We start from the raw sequence: 20,347 nt of genomic DNA, 5'->3' as shown, positions 1-20,347 counted from the left end.
TGAAACAAATGACAAACACAATGGATAAATTCAATATTAAAATTCTGGGAATACAGGAAACACGATTCTCAGATGAGACCCACATTGACGCGGCAAACTCCTGAATAAACAAGGAGAAACCAGCCATAACTGTTCCAAGAAGAAATCTAAAACACTTCGGAACGGGATATGTATGTAGTACACAAATGGATACTGGACTGTAATAGATTACACTTCAAAATCAGAAAAAATATCACCAGTCACGATACGATCTGGAAACAAAGCTATACACTAATCAATGTACGTGCCCCCACAAACAATTACAACAAGAAAATCCACAGAAAATATCAGATTTCTGATAAGGTCTGGATGAAACCACCAACAAAATCCGCACGAGTCACGTGAAAGTTTTCCGAGGAGATTTTAACGCCCAGTCAGGCAGGGAAAGAAAATTCAAAGACGCAACAGGAAAAGACACAGCCCACAAAGGGACAAAAATAAATGGGGAGAACCTGATAAACTTTTGCAGGAATTTCGACCTCAAAATCATGTCCACGCAGTTCCAGAAACCACACAAAAAACTCAGGACTTGGAAATCCCAGAGGAACGAGCTAGGAGAGTTTCACATAGATCACATTGCGATATCCATGAAAAACACCAGAGTAATTATGGCCGGCCGAAGTGGCCGTGCGGTTAAAGGCGCTGCAGTCTGGAACCGCAAGACCGCTACGGTCGCAGGTTCGAATCCTGCCTCGGGCATGGATGTTTGTGATGTCCTTAGGTTAGTTAGGTTTAACTAGTTCTAAGTTCTAGGGGACTAATGACCTCAGCAGTTGAGTCCCATAGTGCTCAGAGCCATTTGAACCATTTTAGTAATTATGAATCTAAGAACAAGGAAAGAATTTTTCGAATACGACTACCACCTACTCCAAATTAAAGCGACGTGTATACCCAGGAGACAAATCAAGAGAACCAACAGAAATTTCGGAACAGACACGGAGTTCCTGCAACTAAACAAGAAAGAAATAATAGAAAAAATTAAGAAAATTGGCAGTAGCGACTGGACAGAACTGTAAGAAAAAGTTAAAGAATTGTTAAAACGGGGCAACCACCGAAGAAAAGGGAACACAAACGCTGAAACACGACATGTGACAGAGCCATAGAAGTCAGAATACAAGCCTGGAAAAAGTTTAACAGTCATAGAATTCAACAGGATACAGAGACCACTTCGAAAATAATCCGTAGAGAAAAAAGAGATTATCAAAACGACAAACTGAAAGAGATGGAAGAGGACTTTAACGAAAACAACACACGAAACTTTTACAGAACATTCAAAGAAAATATGAGAGGATACCAACCATCGAGCCCATGCTTCAAAAGACAAGACGGAACACTGGAGACAAGCCCGAAAAACAATTGTGAAATATAAGCGCAGTACTTCGACACACTACTAAACTGTGATAAAGCGTTGCAGATCCTACAGTTCGAGAAACGAGAACCCAACCTCGATTGCAAACCTCTAACACACGAGGAGACCACGAAAATAATAAAATCACTGAAAAATAACAGTGGACCTAGGGAAGATGGACTCACTGCGGAAATCTGGAAATTAGACCATGACCACATCACACCCAAAATACACAGAATCAACAAAAACCTCTAGGAAACGGAAAATATACCAGAAGAATGGAAGTCAGCCATAATACAAACCTTCCATAGGAAAGGATACAAAACACACCCTATAACTACAGAGGAATTTCACTGCTGCCTGTGACATACAAAATTCTATCATAAGCCCTGTTAAGTCGGCTAGAGCCTTAAATATATCCGCAGATAGGAGAATACCAAGGAGGTTTCAGAAACAAGATCATACAACGAACATCTCTCATGCCCTAGAACAGTACTGACAACAAGAAAGTCCAGTAACAGCACAATAACATTATTTTCGACTTCAAGAAGGCCTACGATTCCATAGACAGAGGAACACTCTCCCACACACAGGAAGAAATCAAGGTGGACAACAAAATCAGGAAGCTAATCCAGGAACGTTAACAAACGCAACATCCAAAGTAAAGTTTAAGGGAGAGATCTCGGAACCGTTCGAAATCAAGACAGGAATGAGGCATGGAGATAGGCTGTTATCCATTCTATTTAATTCGGCTCTGGCTCTGAGCACTATGGGACTTAACATCTCAGGTCATCAGTCCCCTAGAACTTAGAACTACTTAAACCTAACTAACCTAAGGACATCACACACATCCATGCCCGAGGCAGGATTCGAACCTGCGACCGTAGCAGTCGCGCGGTTCCGACTGAAGCGCCTAGAACGGCTCGGCCACCGCGGCCGGCCATTTAATTCGGTTTTAAAGAAAATAATGAGGACATGGCACAAAGGAGTCATTGGGGTAAAGATGGGGGAGAGACAAGGATAGAACTGTCAACATAAAATGTCTGGCCTTTGCCAATATATAGCCATCATAAGAAATAACAGGAAAGAAGCCAAGGAAGCTCTAGGGGCAGTACACGAAATGTCAGTCAAAATAGGACTACAAACCTCATATGAAAAAACGCAATACATGGACACAAAATCCACAGACAGACACCCACTGGCAACGAAATTTTGAAAGATAGCACAAGTAAATAGTTTCAAATACCGGAGAGAGATTAAACAGAAAAGAGGACTGAACACAATATCCAATGAAGGAAGGATCACAAAATTACAAAAATGGAACGATTACAACAAAAGAAATATTTCCATCAATGCCAAATTACGACACTGCAGTACAGTAGTCTTACCAGAGGCCGTGTATGCCTCAGAAACAACAATAATCAAGGGAAGAACGAAAATTAAGGAGATGGAAAAACAAGTGAAGAAAATACTGAAAGATCTACAGGTAAGTTCAGAAAGAGAGGATCTGGATAAAGAGACCGACAAAAGAACTGTACAGACATAGACGATTACAAACAACATCAGGAAAGGAAGGACGGACGTACACATTAGACGAACGAAAATAGATTGATCAAGAACATTTTTAACATAGTGGCAACTAATACAGCGAAAAAAAATTGGGTGAAGGAAATCATGGAAGACCTCAAGAAACTGAACATCTCCGCAGAAGACATGACAGACAGGAAGAAATACAGAGGAAAAAGAATCAGAAATCAGAAATGTCAGCAATCGCCCAAAGAGAAGAAAACAAGAAAGAAGTGGACAGAAGAGTGGAAGAAGAAACAAAGCGAATATGAGAGGTTTTTGGGAAGAAAAGAGATAGAAAAAAAATGTCATGAAAATTGATTGTGTTTTAGCGCTCTCCTTAACGGGGAATCAACGTTAATAATAATAATGATAATAATAACAACAACAGAGAGAGAGAGAGAGGAGTGACGTTATACATTCGTGTCATACATCATATCTCTATTTTTAAAATGAATAACACACACATCAAATAAAGTTTTGCATCACCTCGGTTCGGAGAGGTCCCGAACCTGTACAGAAAATTGGAATAGAAATCTACATAAACATCATTTCGGCCTTTTTATTGCTCATGAAAACCACACATTGCATGTTGTACCACCATACAGCGAGACCTTCAGAGGTAGTGATCCACATTGCTGTACACACCGGTACCTCTAATACCACTAGTACGTCCTCTTGCATTGATGCATGCTTGTATTCGTCATGGCATACTATCCACTATCCACTGGCGATTTAGTGGTGTCGTCCATAGGTCTTTTCCATCTATCTCAGGCATGTTCGATAGCGTTCATGTCTGGAGAACATGCTGGCCACTCTAGTCGAGCGATGTCGTTATCCTGAAGGAAGCCATTCACAACATGTGCACGAGGGGGCACTAATTGTCGTCCATGAAGACAAATGACTCGCCAATATGCTGCCGATATCGTTGCACTATCGGTCGGAGGATGGCAGTCACGTATCGTACAGCCGTTACAGCGCCTTCCATGACCACCTGCGGCGTACGACGGCCCCAAAACAGCAGGCAACCTCCACCTTGCTGCACTCGCTGGACAGTGTGTCTAAAGCGTTCAGCCTGACCGGGTTGCCTCCAAACACGTCTCCGGCGATTGTCTGGTTGAAGGCATATGCGACACTCATCGGTGAAGAGAATGTGATGCCAATTTTGAGCGGTCCATTCGGCATGTTGTTGGGCCCATCTGTACCGTGCTGCATGGTGTCGTGGTTGCAAAGATGGACCTCCCCATGGACGCTGGGAGTGAAGTTGCGAATCATGCAGCCTATTGCGCACAGTTTGAGTCGTAACACGACGTACTGTGGCTGTACGAAAAGCATTATTCAACATGGTGGCGTTGCGGTCAGTGTTCCTCCGAGCCATAATCCGTAGGTAGCGGTCATCGACTGCAGTAGTAGGCCTTGGGCGGCCTGAGCGAGGCATGTCATCGACAGTTCCTTTTCTCTCTGTATCTCCTCCGTGACCGAACGACATCGCTTTGGCTCATTCAGAGACGCCTGGACACTGCACCTGTTGAGTTGACACAAAGTAACAATGCGGACGCGACCGAACAGCAGTATTGACCGTCTAGGCGTGGTTGAACTACAGACAATACGAGCCGTGTAACTCCGTCCTGATGAAATGACTGGAACTGATCGGCTGTCGGACCCCCTCCGCTGCTCATGCATGGTTGTTTACATCTTTGGACGGGTTTAGTAACGTCTCTGAACAGTCAAAGGGACTGTGTTTGTGATACAATATCCACAGTCAACGTCTAGCTTTACGAGTTCTGGGAACCGGGGTGATGCAAAACTTTTTTTGATGTGTGTAAAACGAATGTGTGAAAAGGCCAGTTTCTACTCTGCTTAGGTAGAAACACAGTCGCACTGGTGGCAACGTGGAGACCGGCGGAAGGAAGACAGAAGGATCCGTACGTGAATGACGGTTAAGACCACGAGGACAATGAATAACCAACAGAAGTCCAAGGCGTAGCCAACTCTTCTAAACATATATCACAGGCCAAGCTATAATCCAGATCTCAGAACATAACCAGGCAAAATACTCTGATATTCAGTGGAACGATACTCAAGCTTCAGAAGCTAGCGAGAAACTACTATACTGCAGTGTTGGTGGTTTGTGGGATTGAAGGGACCAGACTGCTAAGGTCATCAGTCCCTATACTGCAGTGCCTGCGTTGTTAAGAAGAAGGATGCGTGTCCGAAGAAACACTGCATCGTTCTTCTTAACAACGCAGGCACTGCAGTATCCGCCGATACCATGCAACGACATCCAATAAAAATGTGTTCCCCTGTACGGGAATTACATAATGTGTGTACGAGAACAGGTTGTGATGCAGGAACGAAGACATGTGGGAGTTTGGGCCTGGCCGTGAGTCGTGCACGGATAGCCAAAGTGGTTAACGCGACCGATAGCGTAAAGTGGGAAAGCCCGTCTCGAGCTCCGGTCGGCACAAATTTTCATTTTCGTCATTCCCTTCTACAGGTGATGGTCATTCGTATTCGCATCTGCCAGCATATTTCATGTATATCGAGAAGCTGTGCAATCGCTGGGCTGCAGTGTAATGGCGAACAGTCGTCAGATGGAGGCGCCACCTGTCGTGCTCGCCGCAGCGTCTGTAGTCTGAAGCAGAGAATCTCAGTATCTTTGACATTATCTCCCTGTCGATACTAGGGCTGGGCGGAGAATCCAAGTCACTCTCACATGCTAAAAGCCGTGTATCGACTCTTTTCAAATATAATCCGAGAATGTAATGTATAATGCAAGTTAAAAGTACAAAAACAATTTGGAATGACCTTAAGGCAGTATTTATACAGGGTGTTACAAAAAGGTACGGCCAAACTTTCAGGAAACATTCCTCACACGCAAATAAAGAAAAGATGTTATGTGGACATGTGTCCGGAAAATCTTAATTTCCATGTTAGAGCTCATTTTAGTTCCGACCACCTAGGCTCAATGGAGCACGTTATCATGATTTCATACGGGATACTCTACCTGTGCTGCTAGAACATGTGCCTTTACAAGTACGACACAACATGTGGTTCATGCACGATGGAGCTCCTGCACATTTCAGTCGAAGTGTTCGTACGCTTCTCAACAACAGATTCGGTGACCGATGGATTGGTAGAGGTGGACCAATTCCATGGCCTCCACGCTCTCCTGACCTCAACCCTCTTGACTTTCATTTATGGGGGCATTTGAAAGCTCTTGTCTACGCAACCCCGGTACCAAATGTAGAGACTCTTCGTGCTCGTATTGTGGACGGCTGTGATACAATACGCCATTCTCCAGGGCTGCATAGCGCATCAGGGATTCCATGCGACGGAGGGTGGATGCATGTATCCTCGCTAACGGAGGACATTTTGAACATTTCCTGTAAGAAATTGTTTGAAGTCACGCTGCTGCGTTCTGTTGCTGTGTGTTTCCATTCCATGATTAATGTGATTTGAAGAGAAGTAATAAAATGAGCTCTAACATGGAAATTAAGCGTTTCCGGACACATGTCCACATGCCATATTTTCTTTCTTTGTGTGTGAGGAATGTTTCCTGAAAGTTTGACCGTACCTTTTTCTAACACCCGGTAGATTTGGATCTTAAATGTATTATATAAAAACCTTATGTAACATGCAACAGGAAAATGATCATATGACGACATGGCATCATTATTACACTGATGGAAGTGGGACGTGTAAAACCATGAAGCAACAGCCCCATATATATCAAACTTTGTGGAGTTGTCAATAACGCAATTTAATGCGATTCTGTCTGTTTTAATTATTCGGGAGTTGACCGTCTGGTTTTAAAGTTTCTTTGCTTTTTGCGTTTAATTTGATTGGGAAACCGTTAATATTGAACTTAACATATACATGGATGGACATGAGAAAGGAAGGGTTGCAATAAATCGTCTGTGATTATTACTTTACGTATGAAACATTCTGTTGCAGATTAATAAAAATGAATTTCTTTGAATATTCCAAAGTAATGATTCAAGTTTTACTTTTATTCAAGTTCTAAAGCTGTTAGTGCAAGAATGAAAATATTATTGTCCATCGAACTTAGCAAACATTTTCACGTTGCAGTGGATTTTTGTTTAACTGGATATACCCCGACTAACTTTGAAGCATAAGACTATCTTTACCATATGAAAATGTTTACTTTTTTTATATTGCTAAGCTCTCATGAAAATTATCCACTTTTAAATACACTTCACGATATGGTCAGAATTTATCACTTTTTTGAATGAAAATTTACAAAAGCTGCAGCTTGTATCCACCTGTGAATGCACAAGACAAAATCTACTATCTCTTTTTATTCTGCGCCTGGAATGCTGTGAAAAGAAACACTTTGTTATTTTCCTTCACCTCTACCTGTACCCTTTTTAGTATGTGGTCGTTATTGCGATCGTATATTTAAATCTGCCGCTGCTGCAGACCACTCGCTCGCGGCGCAGCTCCGCACCGCCAGCGATATCCAATAAAATGCTGAAATTTCTTAAATAAAATGGGTAATGTCCAGTGCGAACTTTGCGGTAATTTTGACAAACAGATTATACTAGATAAATATATTTTAACAGCTACAATTGGCGTCGATCATCGACTTATGACAAATGAAGACTACCTAAGAGCCTAATGCAACGTCACTAGTTCCTCTCACATTCAGTCCGTGCAGAAGACAAGCAATTCTATTACACTATATTGCCTATTTATATCTTAACTAATTGTTGTACAGTCTTTGTCATTTTTAATTACATATCGTTTCTTCTGTGGCGGTTTTCGCATCCTCCGCCACAGATAGCATTTCACACTCTTTGAATAATCATTTATAATAGCAAAATTCATAATTCTCTTTTTCCTCACAAAATTAAGTGTCCTTTTGAAATTCAATTGACAGAAATACATATAAATTATTTGTTACAGTGAGCATTATACATCGAAATGTTCTTTTTACTTTCACTTTGGATGTGTGCTGCCAGAGAACGTTACAGCAACTTATATTAAACGATTAACGTTTGATTCCATTTGTAGCTGACGCCTATCAACATCACTGTGTATTCGTGTGACAATAAAGCAAATTGTGTCCGAACGTCATCTTGAACAATTTCGTTCCACGCCTGAAACATTTGCTGTATCAGTTCATTCGAATTGCTAGCGGAGGCTGGTGTCAGAGTATACGTCTCTGACCATCACTTACCAGAAACGCTCAATGGACGACAAATCAGGGAATCAGGAAGGCCACTCAAGGAGGGGTACATACTACAAGCGTTTGTGATCTGAACTGCAGCTTGGGGTCCTGCAGTATCCTGCTGGAATATACTATTTTGTACGCTAGTCATGAAAGGTATGATAACAGGACTTGCCATTGCTGACACATACTGGCGGACTCTCAGCCTCTCATGGCCAAGTTATCAAATCAGTTTTACTGTCATATTCAGTAGTGCCGCGCACTGTGATCCAAGGAGTCGGAGAGAACTGAGAATCACTTCTCCCTGTGACCTTGCATCAAGTCATCTAAGGAGACGCTGGCGTCGATTTGGCCGCCAAAAACAGAAGCGAGATAACTTCCCAATACCAAGAAATGCTACTCAGTGTCTGCACTACCTGATCAAAGCATCTGGGAGCCTGTATATTATGCGTGATTGACCATTAGATGTCATGAGAGGCGGACCCACCACTGTAAAAGGAAGCGGAGAGTATTCTATTGTGAGTAGAGAATGGGTCGGACTGGAGAGCTCAGTGACTTCAAACATAGACCAGTCACTGGATGTAGCATGAGACAAATCCACCAGGGACATTCCAGCCCTCCTGAAGCTGCCCAAGACGACAGTTGGTGATATGACTGGGAAGTGGAAATAAGAAAGGACAACCACAGGCAGATATCATGTACTGATGGACAGGGCCTCTCAAGCCTTGCTGAGTGTGGTTGTAACAAATCGCATGAAATCAGTGGAAAGATTCAATCTTGAGCTCCTAAGCGCTACCGACAGTCCTGCTAGCACAATGACTGTGCGTTGGAAGATAAAAAGCATCGGGTATAACGGCCGAGCAACTCCTCGTAAGGCACACATTTCTAAGAGTGACACCCGTGGACAGCGAATGACTGGGGACGAGTATCTTGAGAGTGACGAATCATCATAAATCCTGTGTCAATCCGATGGAAGCTTTTGAGTTTGGTGAACGTCTGGAGATCGTTTCCTGCCATCGTATGTAGTGCCAACAGTGAAATATGGAGAGGGTTGTTGTTGTTGTTGTGGTCTTCAGTCCTGAGACTGGTTTGATGCAGCTCTCCATGCTACTCTATCCTGTGCAAGCTTCTTCATCTCCCAGTACCTACTGCAACCTACATCCTTCTGCATCTGTTTAGTGTATTCATCTCTTCGTCTCCCTCTACGATTTTTACCCTCCGCGCTGCCCTCCAGTACTAAATTAGTGATCCCTTGATGCCTCAGAATATGCCCTACCAACCGATCCCTTCTAGTCAAGTTGTGCCACAAATTTCTCTTCTCTCCAATTCTGTACAATACCTCTTCATTAGTTATGTGATCTACCCATCTAATCTTCAGCATTCTTCTGTAGCACCACATTTCGAAAGCTTCTATTCTCTTCTTGTCTAAACTATTTATCGTCCACGTTTCACTTCCATACATGGCTACACTCCGTACAAATACTTTCAGAAAAGACTTCCTGACACTTAAATCTATACTCGATGTTAACAAATTTCTCTTCTTCAGAAACGCTTTCCTTGCCATTGCGTCTACATTTTATATCCTCTCTACTTCGACCATCATCTGTTATTTTGCTCCCCAAATAGCATAACCCATTTACTACTTTAAGCGTCTCATTTCCTAATCTAATTCCCTCAGCATCACCCGACCTAATTCGACTACATTCCATTATCCTCGTTTTGCTTTTGTTCATGTTCATCTTATATCCTCCTTTCAAGACAATGTTCTTTTCGTTCAGCTGCTCTTGCAGGTCCGTTGCTGTCTATGACAGAATTACAATGTCATCGGCGGACCTCAAAGTTTTTATTTCTTCTCCACCGATTTTAATTCCTACTCCGAATTTTTCTTTTGTTTCGTGTACTGCTTGCTCAATATACAGATTGAATAACATCGGGCATAGGCTACAACCCTGTCTCACTCCCTTCCCAACCATTGCTTCCCTTTCATGCCCATCGACTCTTATTACTGGCATCTGATTCCTGTACAAATTGTAAATAGCCTTTCGCTCCCTGTATTTTACCCCTGCCACCTTCAGAATTTGAAAGAGAGTATTCCAGTCAACATTGTCAAAAACTTTCTCTAAGTCTACAAATGCTAGAAACGTAGGTTTGCCTTTCCTTAATCTATTATCTAAGATAAGTCGTAAGGTCAGTATTGCCTCACGTGTTCCAACGTTTCTACGGAATCAAAACTGATCTTACCCGAGGTCGGCTTCTACCAGTTTATCCATTCGTCTGTAAAGAATTCGTGTTAGTATTTTGCAGCCGTGGCTTATTGAACTGATAGTTCGGTAATTTTCATATCTGTCAGCACCTGCTTTCTTTGGGATTGGTATTATTATATTCTTCTTTAAGTCTGAGGGTATTTCGCCTGTTTCATACATCTTGCTCACCAGATGGTAGACTTTCGTCAGGACTGGCTCTCCCAAGGCTATCAGTAGTTCTAATGGAATGTTGTTTACTCCGGGGGCCTTGTTTCGACTTAGGTCTTCAGTGCTCTGTCAAACTCTTCACGCAGTAAAATATCTCCTATTTCATCTTCATCTACATTCTCTTCCATTTCTATAATATTGTCCTCAAGAACATAGCCCTTGTATAGACCCTCTTATACTCCTTCCACCTTTCTGCTTTCCCTTCTTTGCTTAGAACTGGGTTTCCATCTGAGCTCTTGATATTCATGCAAGTGGTTCTCTTTTCTCCAAAGGGCTCTTTAATTTTCCTGTAGGCAGCATCCATCTTACCCCCCGTGATATGCGCCTCCACATCCTTACATTTGTCCTCTAGCCATTCTAGCCATCCCTGTTAAGCCATTTAGCACTTGCTGTCAATCTCATTTTTGAGACGTTTGTATTCCTTTTTTTTCCTGCTTCATTTACTGCATGTTTATATTTTCTCCTTTCATCAATTAAGTTCAATATCTCTTCTGTTACCGAGCGAGGTGGCGCAGTGGTTAGACACTGGACTCGCATTCGGGAGGACGACGGTTCAGTCCCGCGTCCGGCCATCCTGATTTAGGTTTTCCGTGATTTCCCTAAATCGCTCCAGGCAAATGCCGGGATGGTTCCTTTCAAAGGGCACGGCCGACTTTCTTTCCCGTCCTTCCCTAATCCGATGAGACCGATGACCTCGCTGTCTGGTCTCCTTCCCCAAACCAACCAACCAACCAACCAACCATCTCTTCTGTTACCCAAGGGTTTCTATTAGTCGTCGTCTTTTTACCTACTTGATCCTCTGCTACCTTCACTATTTCATCTCTGTTCTACTGTTCTACTGTTCTTTTCCCCATTCTTGTCAATCGTTCCGTAATGCTCTCCTTGAAACTTTCTACAACCTCTGGTTCTTTCAGTTTATCCAGGTCCCATCTCCTTAAATTCCCACCGTTTTGCAGTTTCTTTAGTTTTAATCTACAATTCATAACCAATAGATTGTGGTCAGAGCCCACATCTGCCCCTGGAAATGTCTTACAATTTAAAACCTGGTTCCTGAATCTCTGTCTTACCATTAAATAATCTATCTGATACCTTCCAGTATCTCCAGGCCTCTTCCATGTATACAACCTTCTTTTATGATTGTTGAACCAAGTGTTAGCTGTGATTAAGTTATGCTCTGTGCAAAATTCTACCAGGCGGCTTCCTCTTTCATTCATTACTCCCATTCCATATTCACCTACTACGTTTCCTTCTCTTCCTTTTCCGACTATCGAATTCCAGTCACCCATGACTATTAAATTTTCGTCTCCCTTCACTATTTGAATAATTTCTTTTATCTCATCATACATTTAATCAATCTCTTCGGGTAATGTTACCGTATTGGAGTGTTTTTTCTTGTTTAGCGTGTCGTCCCGTTATTGTGCTTAAGAAAAGGCTAAATGCGGAAGTATAGGAACACATTTTACAGGATCGTGTACAGCGTGCAGTAGAGGGACTGTTGGGATCCGACGATTATATCAGCATGACGACGCATCCTGTCATAATGAAGTGTCTGTGAGGCAATGGTTTGTGGACAATAGCTTTCCTGAAATGGATTGGCCTGCCTTGAGGCTGACGTGAAACCATTGAGACGCCTTTGGGATGAATTCGGACGTCGACTTTGCTGCACAACTCAAAGTTTATCATCACTAGCTTCTCTGGTTACGGCTCTTGTGGAATAATGGGCTGCCATTCCTCCAGACATTCAGACACCTCACAGGGAGTGTAGCCAAGAGTGGACACAAGGGTGGACACACACCATACCAATGGCTACTAATAGGAGTCCAGATACTACTGGTGTGATAATGTAGCTAACTATGAGACCTTGCAGATTTCTGTCCTCTGTAGTATGGCGTCAACAGAAAATTATGCATGGCAATTGGAGATGCCAACCTAGCTTCCAGGAATGTGTACCAAGTGGTTCGTGGTGATAGACTACCGGAATTTCACCTTTTAATTGACATATTCTACAGGCATGGAAATACCAGAGTTGAGCCGTGCATGGCTCGCCGTCCCACCATTTGGTATTTTATACCCTGTTTTAACATTTCTCCATCTCACCACGTTGATTTAAACTACTGGCGTTACCGAGTTGCTGTTTTGCCTGACCGTCATCGGCGCTAGTAGCGCGTATCGATGTATCCGTGACAGGATCTTTGATCCACTGCTATTACTTCCCGGTTGTCATCTGTCGTGGAGTCAGTCGGAAAGTGCGAGGAGGAGAGTTCGCGGCGGCAGTTTGGGTCGTGAGTTGGGCCCTGGCAGGGAGTTGCAATGCGTCTGGAGCGCAGCCCGGGCCAGCCAGTCACCGGCTTGCAGCAGCACTGAACCATGTGTGGACATCGCCCGCCAGACCGTTGCTGCCACGCATCACTTAAGCGGGGCCTGACTTTTGGTGGATTGTTGGTCGGTCGGTTGGTCTGAGGACATCTCTGTGCAGCGTGGTCGACTGGGCCCGCTGGCGGTGTCTCTGTAGTGTCAGAGTCTGTCTCGAGCTGTCCGACCGGTACGAGAATCGTCGCTCGCCGACCCAGGACGTGAAGGTTGAGTGGTTTTGAGCATAACGTTGTTGGTTCCGGCGTTGCTGTTGTGGAGGGTTTCCTGTGAGCAACAACGAGTGAAGTGTTCGAGATTGCCGCCGTCAGGTGGAATTGATCAAATTAATTCATCCATAGTCAAGTGCACCAGCGGAATTTTCTGCCTTGTGGCCGTTAGTGTTCTGGTTACCTGCCCTGGCCACTAACGTAAATTCAGGCAGTGTTCATTTTGGGTGAATGTAACCGTATTATCTTGTTTCGCAGTTAAGTGAACCAGTGGAATTTTCTGTCTTGTGGCCGGTAGTGTTCTGGTTACCTGCCCTGGCCGCTAACGTAGATTTTAGACAGTGTCTTTTCCTCACCTGTTGTGTGCCATGTCTTTTCAAAACTGAACTTATTCTGAAGCATCTGTTTGAAGGCCTTCAGCCGCGAAGCAAATTTAATTCTTTCAAAAGCGTATTTGTGAACCAAATGATAATAAATTACAATTGTGAAATGAATCCGACCGGAACTCCCTTGGCCCTTTCCACAATCCTAATTACCTGTGAGCCGTGCGTGATTTAGCTGGCGTTTCAAGAGTATCCGCCGAGATGACATTCAGTCATGGTGTTCATGATGAAATGATTTACGTTTCCATCAGTGTTTTATGGCATTATGAACGTGTACATGGAGAGAGGAACGGATCCGACTCTGAAACAGTCGATCATGTACTACGGAGAAATTAACAACAAAGCTGACGGGACTCACGGGGGCGTGGTCGCTGGTGCTGGTGTGGAGCTGTGGTGGGCGTGGCGAGCTGCCCTCACTAGCAGCCGCAGCGTGGTCGCCGCTCTGAACAGCATGGCCGGCTCGTGTCTCCTCAGTCAGGCTCCTCCTCAAATCTGTAACAAGGGGCAGCCGTCTGCAGGAAAGCCGACTTAAAGACTCAAGCGATACATGCGGTCATAAGAACTGCCAGGCTGAGAGGAGCTCCAAGTGAAAATTTGTGTACAGGCTGTATCAATATTAGTAGTGAAACCTAACGTGGGTGAGAGTATACGACAACCCTGTCGAAGCAAAAAGCTTCTAACAAACATAGGGCCGCAAACAAGACGTTTCGGATCTATTTGTGAATATCTTGTTCAGATCTCCCACTGACTTTAGTATCAAGTGCCCTACTGAGTAAAACTGCATCTGAAACGTAAACTCTTCGAAGTCCCCATATAATTCTGCTGAAATTTCACCCAAGGCGTACCTCAACAAGAGATACCCTACTGGCCATTCAAAATGCTACACCAAGAAGAAATGCAGATGATAAACGGGTATTCATTGGACAAATATATTATACTAGAACTGACATGTGATTACATTTTCACGCAATTTGGGTGCATAGATCCTGAGAAATCAGTACCCAGAACAACCACATCTGGCCGTAATAACGGTCTTGATACGCCTGGGCACTGAGTCAAACAGAGCTCGGATGGCGTGTACAGGTACAGCTGCCCATGCAGCTTCAACACGATACCACAGTACATCAAGAGTAGTCACTGGCGTATTGTGACAACCCTGTTTCTCGGCCACCATTGACCAGACGTTTTCAATTGGTGAGAGATCTGGAGAATGTGCTGGCCAGGGCAGCAGTTGAACATTTTATGTATCTAGAAAGGCCCGTACAGGACCTGCAACATGCGGTCGTGCATTATCCTGCTGAAATGTTGGGTTTCGCAGGGATCGAATGAAGGGTAGAGCCACGGGTCGTAACACATCTGAAATGTAACGTCCACTGTTCAAAGTGCCGTCAATGCGAACAAGAGGTGACCGAGACGTGTAACAAATGGCACCCCATACCATCACGCCGGGTGATACGCCAGTATGGCGATGACGAATACACGCTGCCAATGTGCGTTCACCGCGATGTCGCCAAACACGGATGCGACCATCATGATGCTGTAAACAGAACCTGGATTCATCCAAAAAAATGACGTTTTGCCATTCGTGCACCCAGGTTCGTCGTTGAGTACACCATCGCAGGCGCTCCTGTCTGTGATGCAGCGTCAAGGGTAACAATAGCCATGGTCTCCGAGCTGATAGTCCATGCTGCTGCAAACGTCGTCGAACTGTTCGTGCAGACGGTTGTCGTCTTGCAAATGTCCCCATCTGTTGACTCAGGCATCGAGACGTGGCTGCACGATCCGTTACAGCCATGCGGATAAGATGTCTGTCATCTCGACTGCTAGTGATACGAGGCCGTTGGGATCCAGCACGGCGTTCTGTATTACCCTCCTGAGCCCAACGATTCCATACAGTCATTGGATGTCGACCAACGCGAGCAGCAATGTCGCGATTCGATAAATCGGAGTCGCGATAGGCTACAATCCGACCTTTATCAAAGTCGGTAACGTGATGGTACGCATTTCTCCTCCTTACACGAGGCATAACAACAACGTTTCACCTGGCAACGCCGGTCAACTGCTGTTTGTGTATGAGAAATCGGTTGGAAACTTTCCTCATGTCAGTACGTTTTAGGTGTCGCCACCAGGGCCAGCCTTGTGTGAATGCTCTGAAAAGCTAATCATTTGCATATGACAGCATCTTCTTCCTGTCGGTTAAATTTCGCTTCTGTAGCACGTCATCTTCGTTGTGTAGCAATTTTAATGGCCAGTAGTGTACAATATTGCCTCGGCACGCTAGATGTTACAATCTACCTCTTAAAGCAGGTGTTCCATGTATCGTCCTCATATTTGGATGCAGTGCTGCCCACGCCTCTGAAGTAGTGAGGAATCATTTCACTTCTCCCCTCCATCCGTCTCCCTAACCCTCTCGCAAACCCTGTCAAGACTGTAAAATTCGCTGCTCCAGTTCTTCAACTGCATCAGCGCCAATATTGTACTGTTTTGAGATGAACACAGAGTGTAAAATCCAGAGGTCAGATGACGTTAGAGGCTCACGTTCAGGCGAAACGCGACCTACCTGTCTCGGACTGCACTGCTGCCTTACCTGTCGTCTTACACCAGCAGTAAAATGTGCCTGTGACCCATTATGCATGCACCATATTCCACAACGTTCCACGAGATAAGGTGGGTCATGGGAGCAATTTGAACCCAGTTGTAAGCGCTAGTTTCACGGCTGTCCGTAAATCCGCAAGAGTACGAGGGGGTGCAAATCTGAACAGCACGTTGCAAGGCATCCCATATGTGCTCAATAAAGTTCGTGTCTGTGGAGCTTGGTGGCCACCGGAAGTGTTTACACTCAGAACAATGTTCCTCGAGCCACTCTATAGCAATTCTGGGCTTTGGGGTGACGCACTGTCCTGCTGGAATTGGCCAAGCCTGTCGGAATACACAATGGACATGAACAGATGGAGGTGATCTGTCAGAGTGTCACCTGTCAGAGTCCTATCTAGACGTATCAGGGGTCGCACCTCACTCCACCTGCACACGCCCCACACATACAGAGCATCCACCAGCTTGAAAGTTCCAAAAGCCCATATCGATTATGTCTCGTTGAACGGTTCGCACGCTGAGACTTTTAGATGGCCCAGCATTGTAATCTGCAGCACTTTGCAGAAGGGGTGCACTTCTGTCGTCTTGAACGATTCTCTTCAGTCGTCGTTGGTCCCGTTCTTGTAGGATATTTTTCAGGCCGCAGCGATGTCGGAGATTTGATGTTTAACCGGATTCCTGATATTCACGCTACGTTCGTGAAATAGTCGTGGGGGAAAATCCACACTTCATTGCTACCTCGGAGTGCTGTGTTCCATCGCTCGTGCGCCGACTATAACACTTAAATATTGATAAACTGCCGGTTTAGCAGCAGTAACCGATCTAACAACTGCGCTAGATACTTGTTATCTTGTAAAGGTGTTGCCGACCATATTGCCGTATCCTGCCTGTTTACATATCTCTGTATTCGAATACCCATACCTATACCAGTTCCTTTCGCGCTTCAGTGTATATTCCAGATTTACAAGACATAGTTGCACGTAAGATGCATTGTTGAATGACAAGTGTTTTGATGACACTAGGCAGAGAAGGAAAACATGAATAAGAAGACTATTAATCAAAATATAGATAAATTTTGTGGTAAAATGAGTATTTTTATGAATAATTAATGACTAATCAATAATGCTTTCTTCCTTTTTGCATTTTAGCACTTGTTAATTTTCTTGCCATGGCTAGGGTTAGTATTGTGAAATGTTTGTAATATTGTTGCATGATATGACTTGCTTAACATAGCGTTCCTCTCTCTTAGACTCATCCGTTACACAATTACTGATGCACCAGCATACCTTGTATTTTTGTGATGACATACTTGACTTCAGTTACTGTATTGCTTTTATGATGAAACTTTTGTGTGTGATTCGTCTTAGACTAAGAATATGTTCTTCACTTTTGTTTACTGAATTTCTATAATGATTTTTGTTGGGTATGTGTAAGATAAAATATTTCCCTGCATTGGCTTTCTGACGAAAAACTTGTCATATTCATGATAATGGCTTTCACTGCATTTCTTTTCAGATGGACTATCTTTACGATTATATGTATATCATGATACCTATAATTTTGAGGCTGCAAATGAGGTAAATGTCATGAAATAACAGAATAATGAAAAACGGGCATAGGAAGAGAGTAAGTTGAAAATGTAACAGATGTACCTAGAAATGAGACACAAATGAGAACTAAAAAATGGGAGTAGTGAAATGTGTGAGTGGGCAAGTCAAATCAAATTGCATGTATGTTATGGTTGATGAAAAATGTTGACTGCAGTCTGGAAATATCAATGAGTAGGCAGGTTGAATGATTATTATGTGATTATGATTATATGGTAATGAAATGCAGACAAACTGACATGATGTTTTTGGCAGCTAAATTGACATGAAAGGTATTATTATGTGAAAATGATTTTTTGACAGGTAAATTAAGGCAAAACATATGAGACAAGTACGACGTTTCAGTGAAGGTATAATGGACATACAGCACAGAAGCTGGAAAGCTGAGCGATACATGACACCAGGGTAAAATATTATACAGACTGATTGAGATTTTGATTTTGAAATACAATCAGTTCCTTTTCGTTTTCTCTTAAATGAACAATGATACATGTTTGTTTGTCCTTTATTTCTGGTTTATATACATCCTTGTTCTTACATTGTGTATGTTTTTCATGTATGTATTTTTGTTACCTGTGTTTCTACTTTTGTCATCTTAGAGCTGGGTAACTAAGCACTTTCTGTAAAGTAAGATCTATTATTGTGTGCACATTCGATTTTCTTGTACATTTTACGGCCATCTGTGAACATTAGAGGATGTTGATGTTTTGTCAGCTACTCCTCTTATCAACTTTGTGTTTGGCAGAGAATATTGCATAATTCACTTTGTATGTATATGATTTTTATTCACACTGATTACTGTACTGTACAAATACTCATGTTTCGTACATAAGCTTCATCTGACATTTTCATGCAATGCTCTTGTACAATTTCACATATTTCTTAGCAATAAGGACATTTTTTAAACATACAATACCTATATGCATTTCCGACTCACTATGTGATCAAAAGTATCCGGACACCCCCAAAACCATACGTTTTTCGTATTAGGTGCATTGTGCTGCCACCTACTGCCAGGTACTCCATATCAGCAACCTCAGTAGTCATTAGACATCGTGAGAGAGTAGAATGGGGCGCTCCGCGCAACTCGCGGCCTTCGAACGTTGTCAGGTGATTGGGTGTCACTTGTGTCATACGTCTGTACGCGATATTTCCACACTCCTAAACATCCCTAGGCCCACTGTTTCCGATAGTGAAGTGGAAACGTGAAGGGATACGTACAGCACAAAAGTGTACAGGCCGACCTCGTCTGTCGACTGACAGAGACCGCGGACTATTGAAGAGGTTCGTAATGTGAAATAGGCAGACAGCTATCCGGACCATCACAGAAGAATTCCAAACTGCATCAATATCCACTGCAAATACTATGGTAGTTAGGCCGGAGGTGAGAAAACTTGGATTTCATGGTCGAGCGGCTGCTCATAAGCCACACATTACGCCAGTAAATGCCAAACGACGGCTCTCTTGGTGTAAGGAGCGTAAACATTAGACGAGTGAACAGTAGAAAAACGTTGTGTGCCGTGACGAATCACGGCACGCAATGTGGCGGTCCGATGGCAGGGTGTGGGTATGGCGAATGCCCGGTGAACAACATCTGCCAGCGTGAGTAGTGCCAGTAAAATTCGGAGGCGGCACTGGTGTTATGGTGTGGTCGTGTTTTTCATGAAGGGGGCTTGCACACCTTGTTGTTTTGCGTAGCACTGTCACAGCACAGGCCTACATTGATGTTTTAAGCACCTTCTTGCTTCCCACTGTTGAAGAGGATTCTGGGATGGCGATTGCATCTTTCAACACGATCGAACACCTGTTCATAATGCACGGCCTGTGGCGGAGTGGTTACGCGACCATAACATCCCTGAAATGGACTGGCCTGCACAGAGTCCTGACCTGAATCCTATAGAACACCTTTGGGATGTTTCGGAATGCCGACTTCATGCTAGGCCTCACCGACCGACTTGGATTCCTCTCCCCAGTGCAGTACTCCGTGAAGAATGGGCTGCTATTCCCCTGGAAACCTTCCAGCACCTGATTGAACGTATGCCTGTGAGAGTGGAAGCTGTCATCAAGGCTAAGCGTGGGCCAACACCATATTGATTCCAGCGTTACCGCTGGAAGACGCCATGAACCTGTAAGTCATTTTCAGCCAGATGTCCGGATACTTTTGATCACATAGTGTATTTGTTATGTATTGTATAATCACAAAGTAAGTGAAGTTCCCAAGGACTTAGCTAAGTTTTGCTCTCACATAATGGAATAGTAGTACTGAGAGCAAAGATAATTACAAGACTTCAAATGAGTATAAGAGTCATCAGTGGAAAATTTCTTCCCTGAGTCTGCGCCTATTTGATTCTACATTTATTCCCAGTCTTCAGAGTGTGGTCATTGACGGACAGTTCAAATGGTTCAAATGGCTCTGAGCACTATGGGACTTAACTTCTGAGGTCATCAGTCCCCTATAACTTAGAACTACTTAAACCTAACTAAACTAAAGACATCACACACATCGATGCCCGAGCAGGATTGGAACCTGCGACCGTAGCGGTCGTGTGGTTCCAGACTGTAGCGCCT

General features: G+C 43.7%; 1 protein-coding gene across 2 annotated transcripts in view; it reads right to left on the bottom strand.

Moving 5' to 3' along the window:
• The window catches only part of LOC126251590 (15-hydroxyprostaglandin dehydrogenase [NAD(+)]-like), a 153,491-nt gene that overhangs the window by 79,075 nt on the left and 54,069 nt on the right, over positions 1-20,347 (bottom strand). For both annotated transcript variants that reach the window (XM_049952122.1, XM_049952123.1), the window contains exon 2: positions 13,939-14,072. In XM_049952122.1, the coding sequence (XP_049808079.1) occupies positions 13,939-14,033 (95 nt within the window). In that variant the 5' untranslated portion in view covers positions 14,034-14,072. The remainder of the gene's footprint in view (positions 1-13,938; positions 14,073-20,347) is intronic.

The sequence above is a fragment of the Schistocerca nitens genome, chromosome 4 (assembly GCF_023898315.1).
Source record: "Schistocerca nitens isolate TAMUIC-IGC-003100 chromosome 4, iqSchNite1.1, whole genome shotgun sequence".
In the NCBI taxonomy this organism is placed as follows: Eukaryota; Metazoa; Arthropoda; class Insecta; order Orthoptera; family Acrididae; genus Schistocerca; species Schistocerca nitens.
The sequence above is the reverse complement of the archived record's forward strand: the minus strand, read 5'-3'. Positions and strand labels throughout refer to the sequence as shown.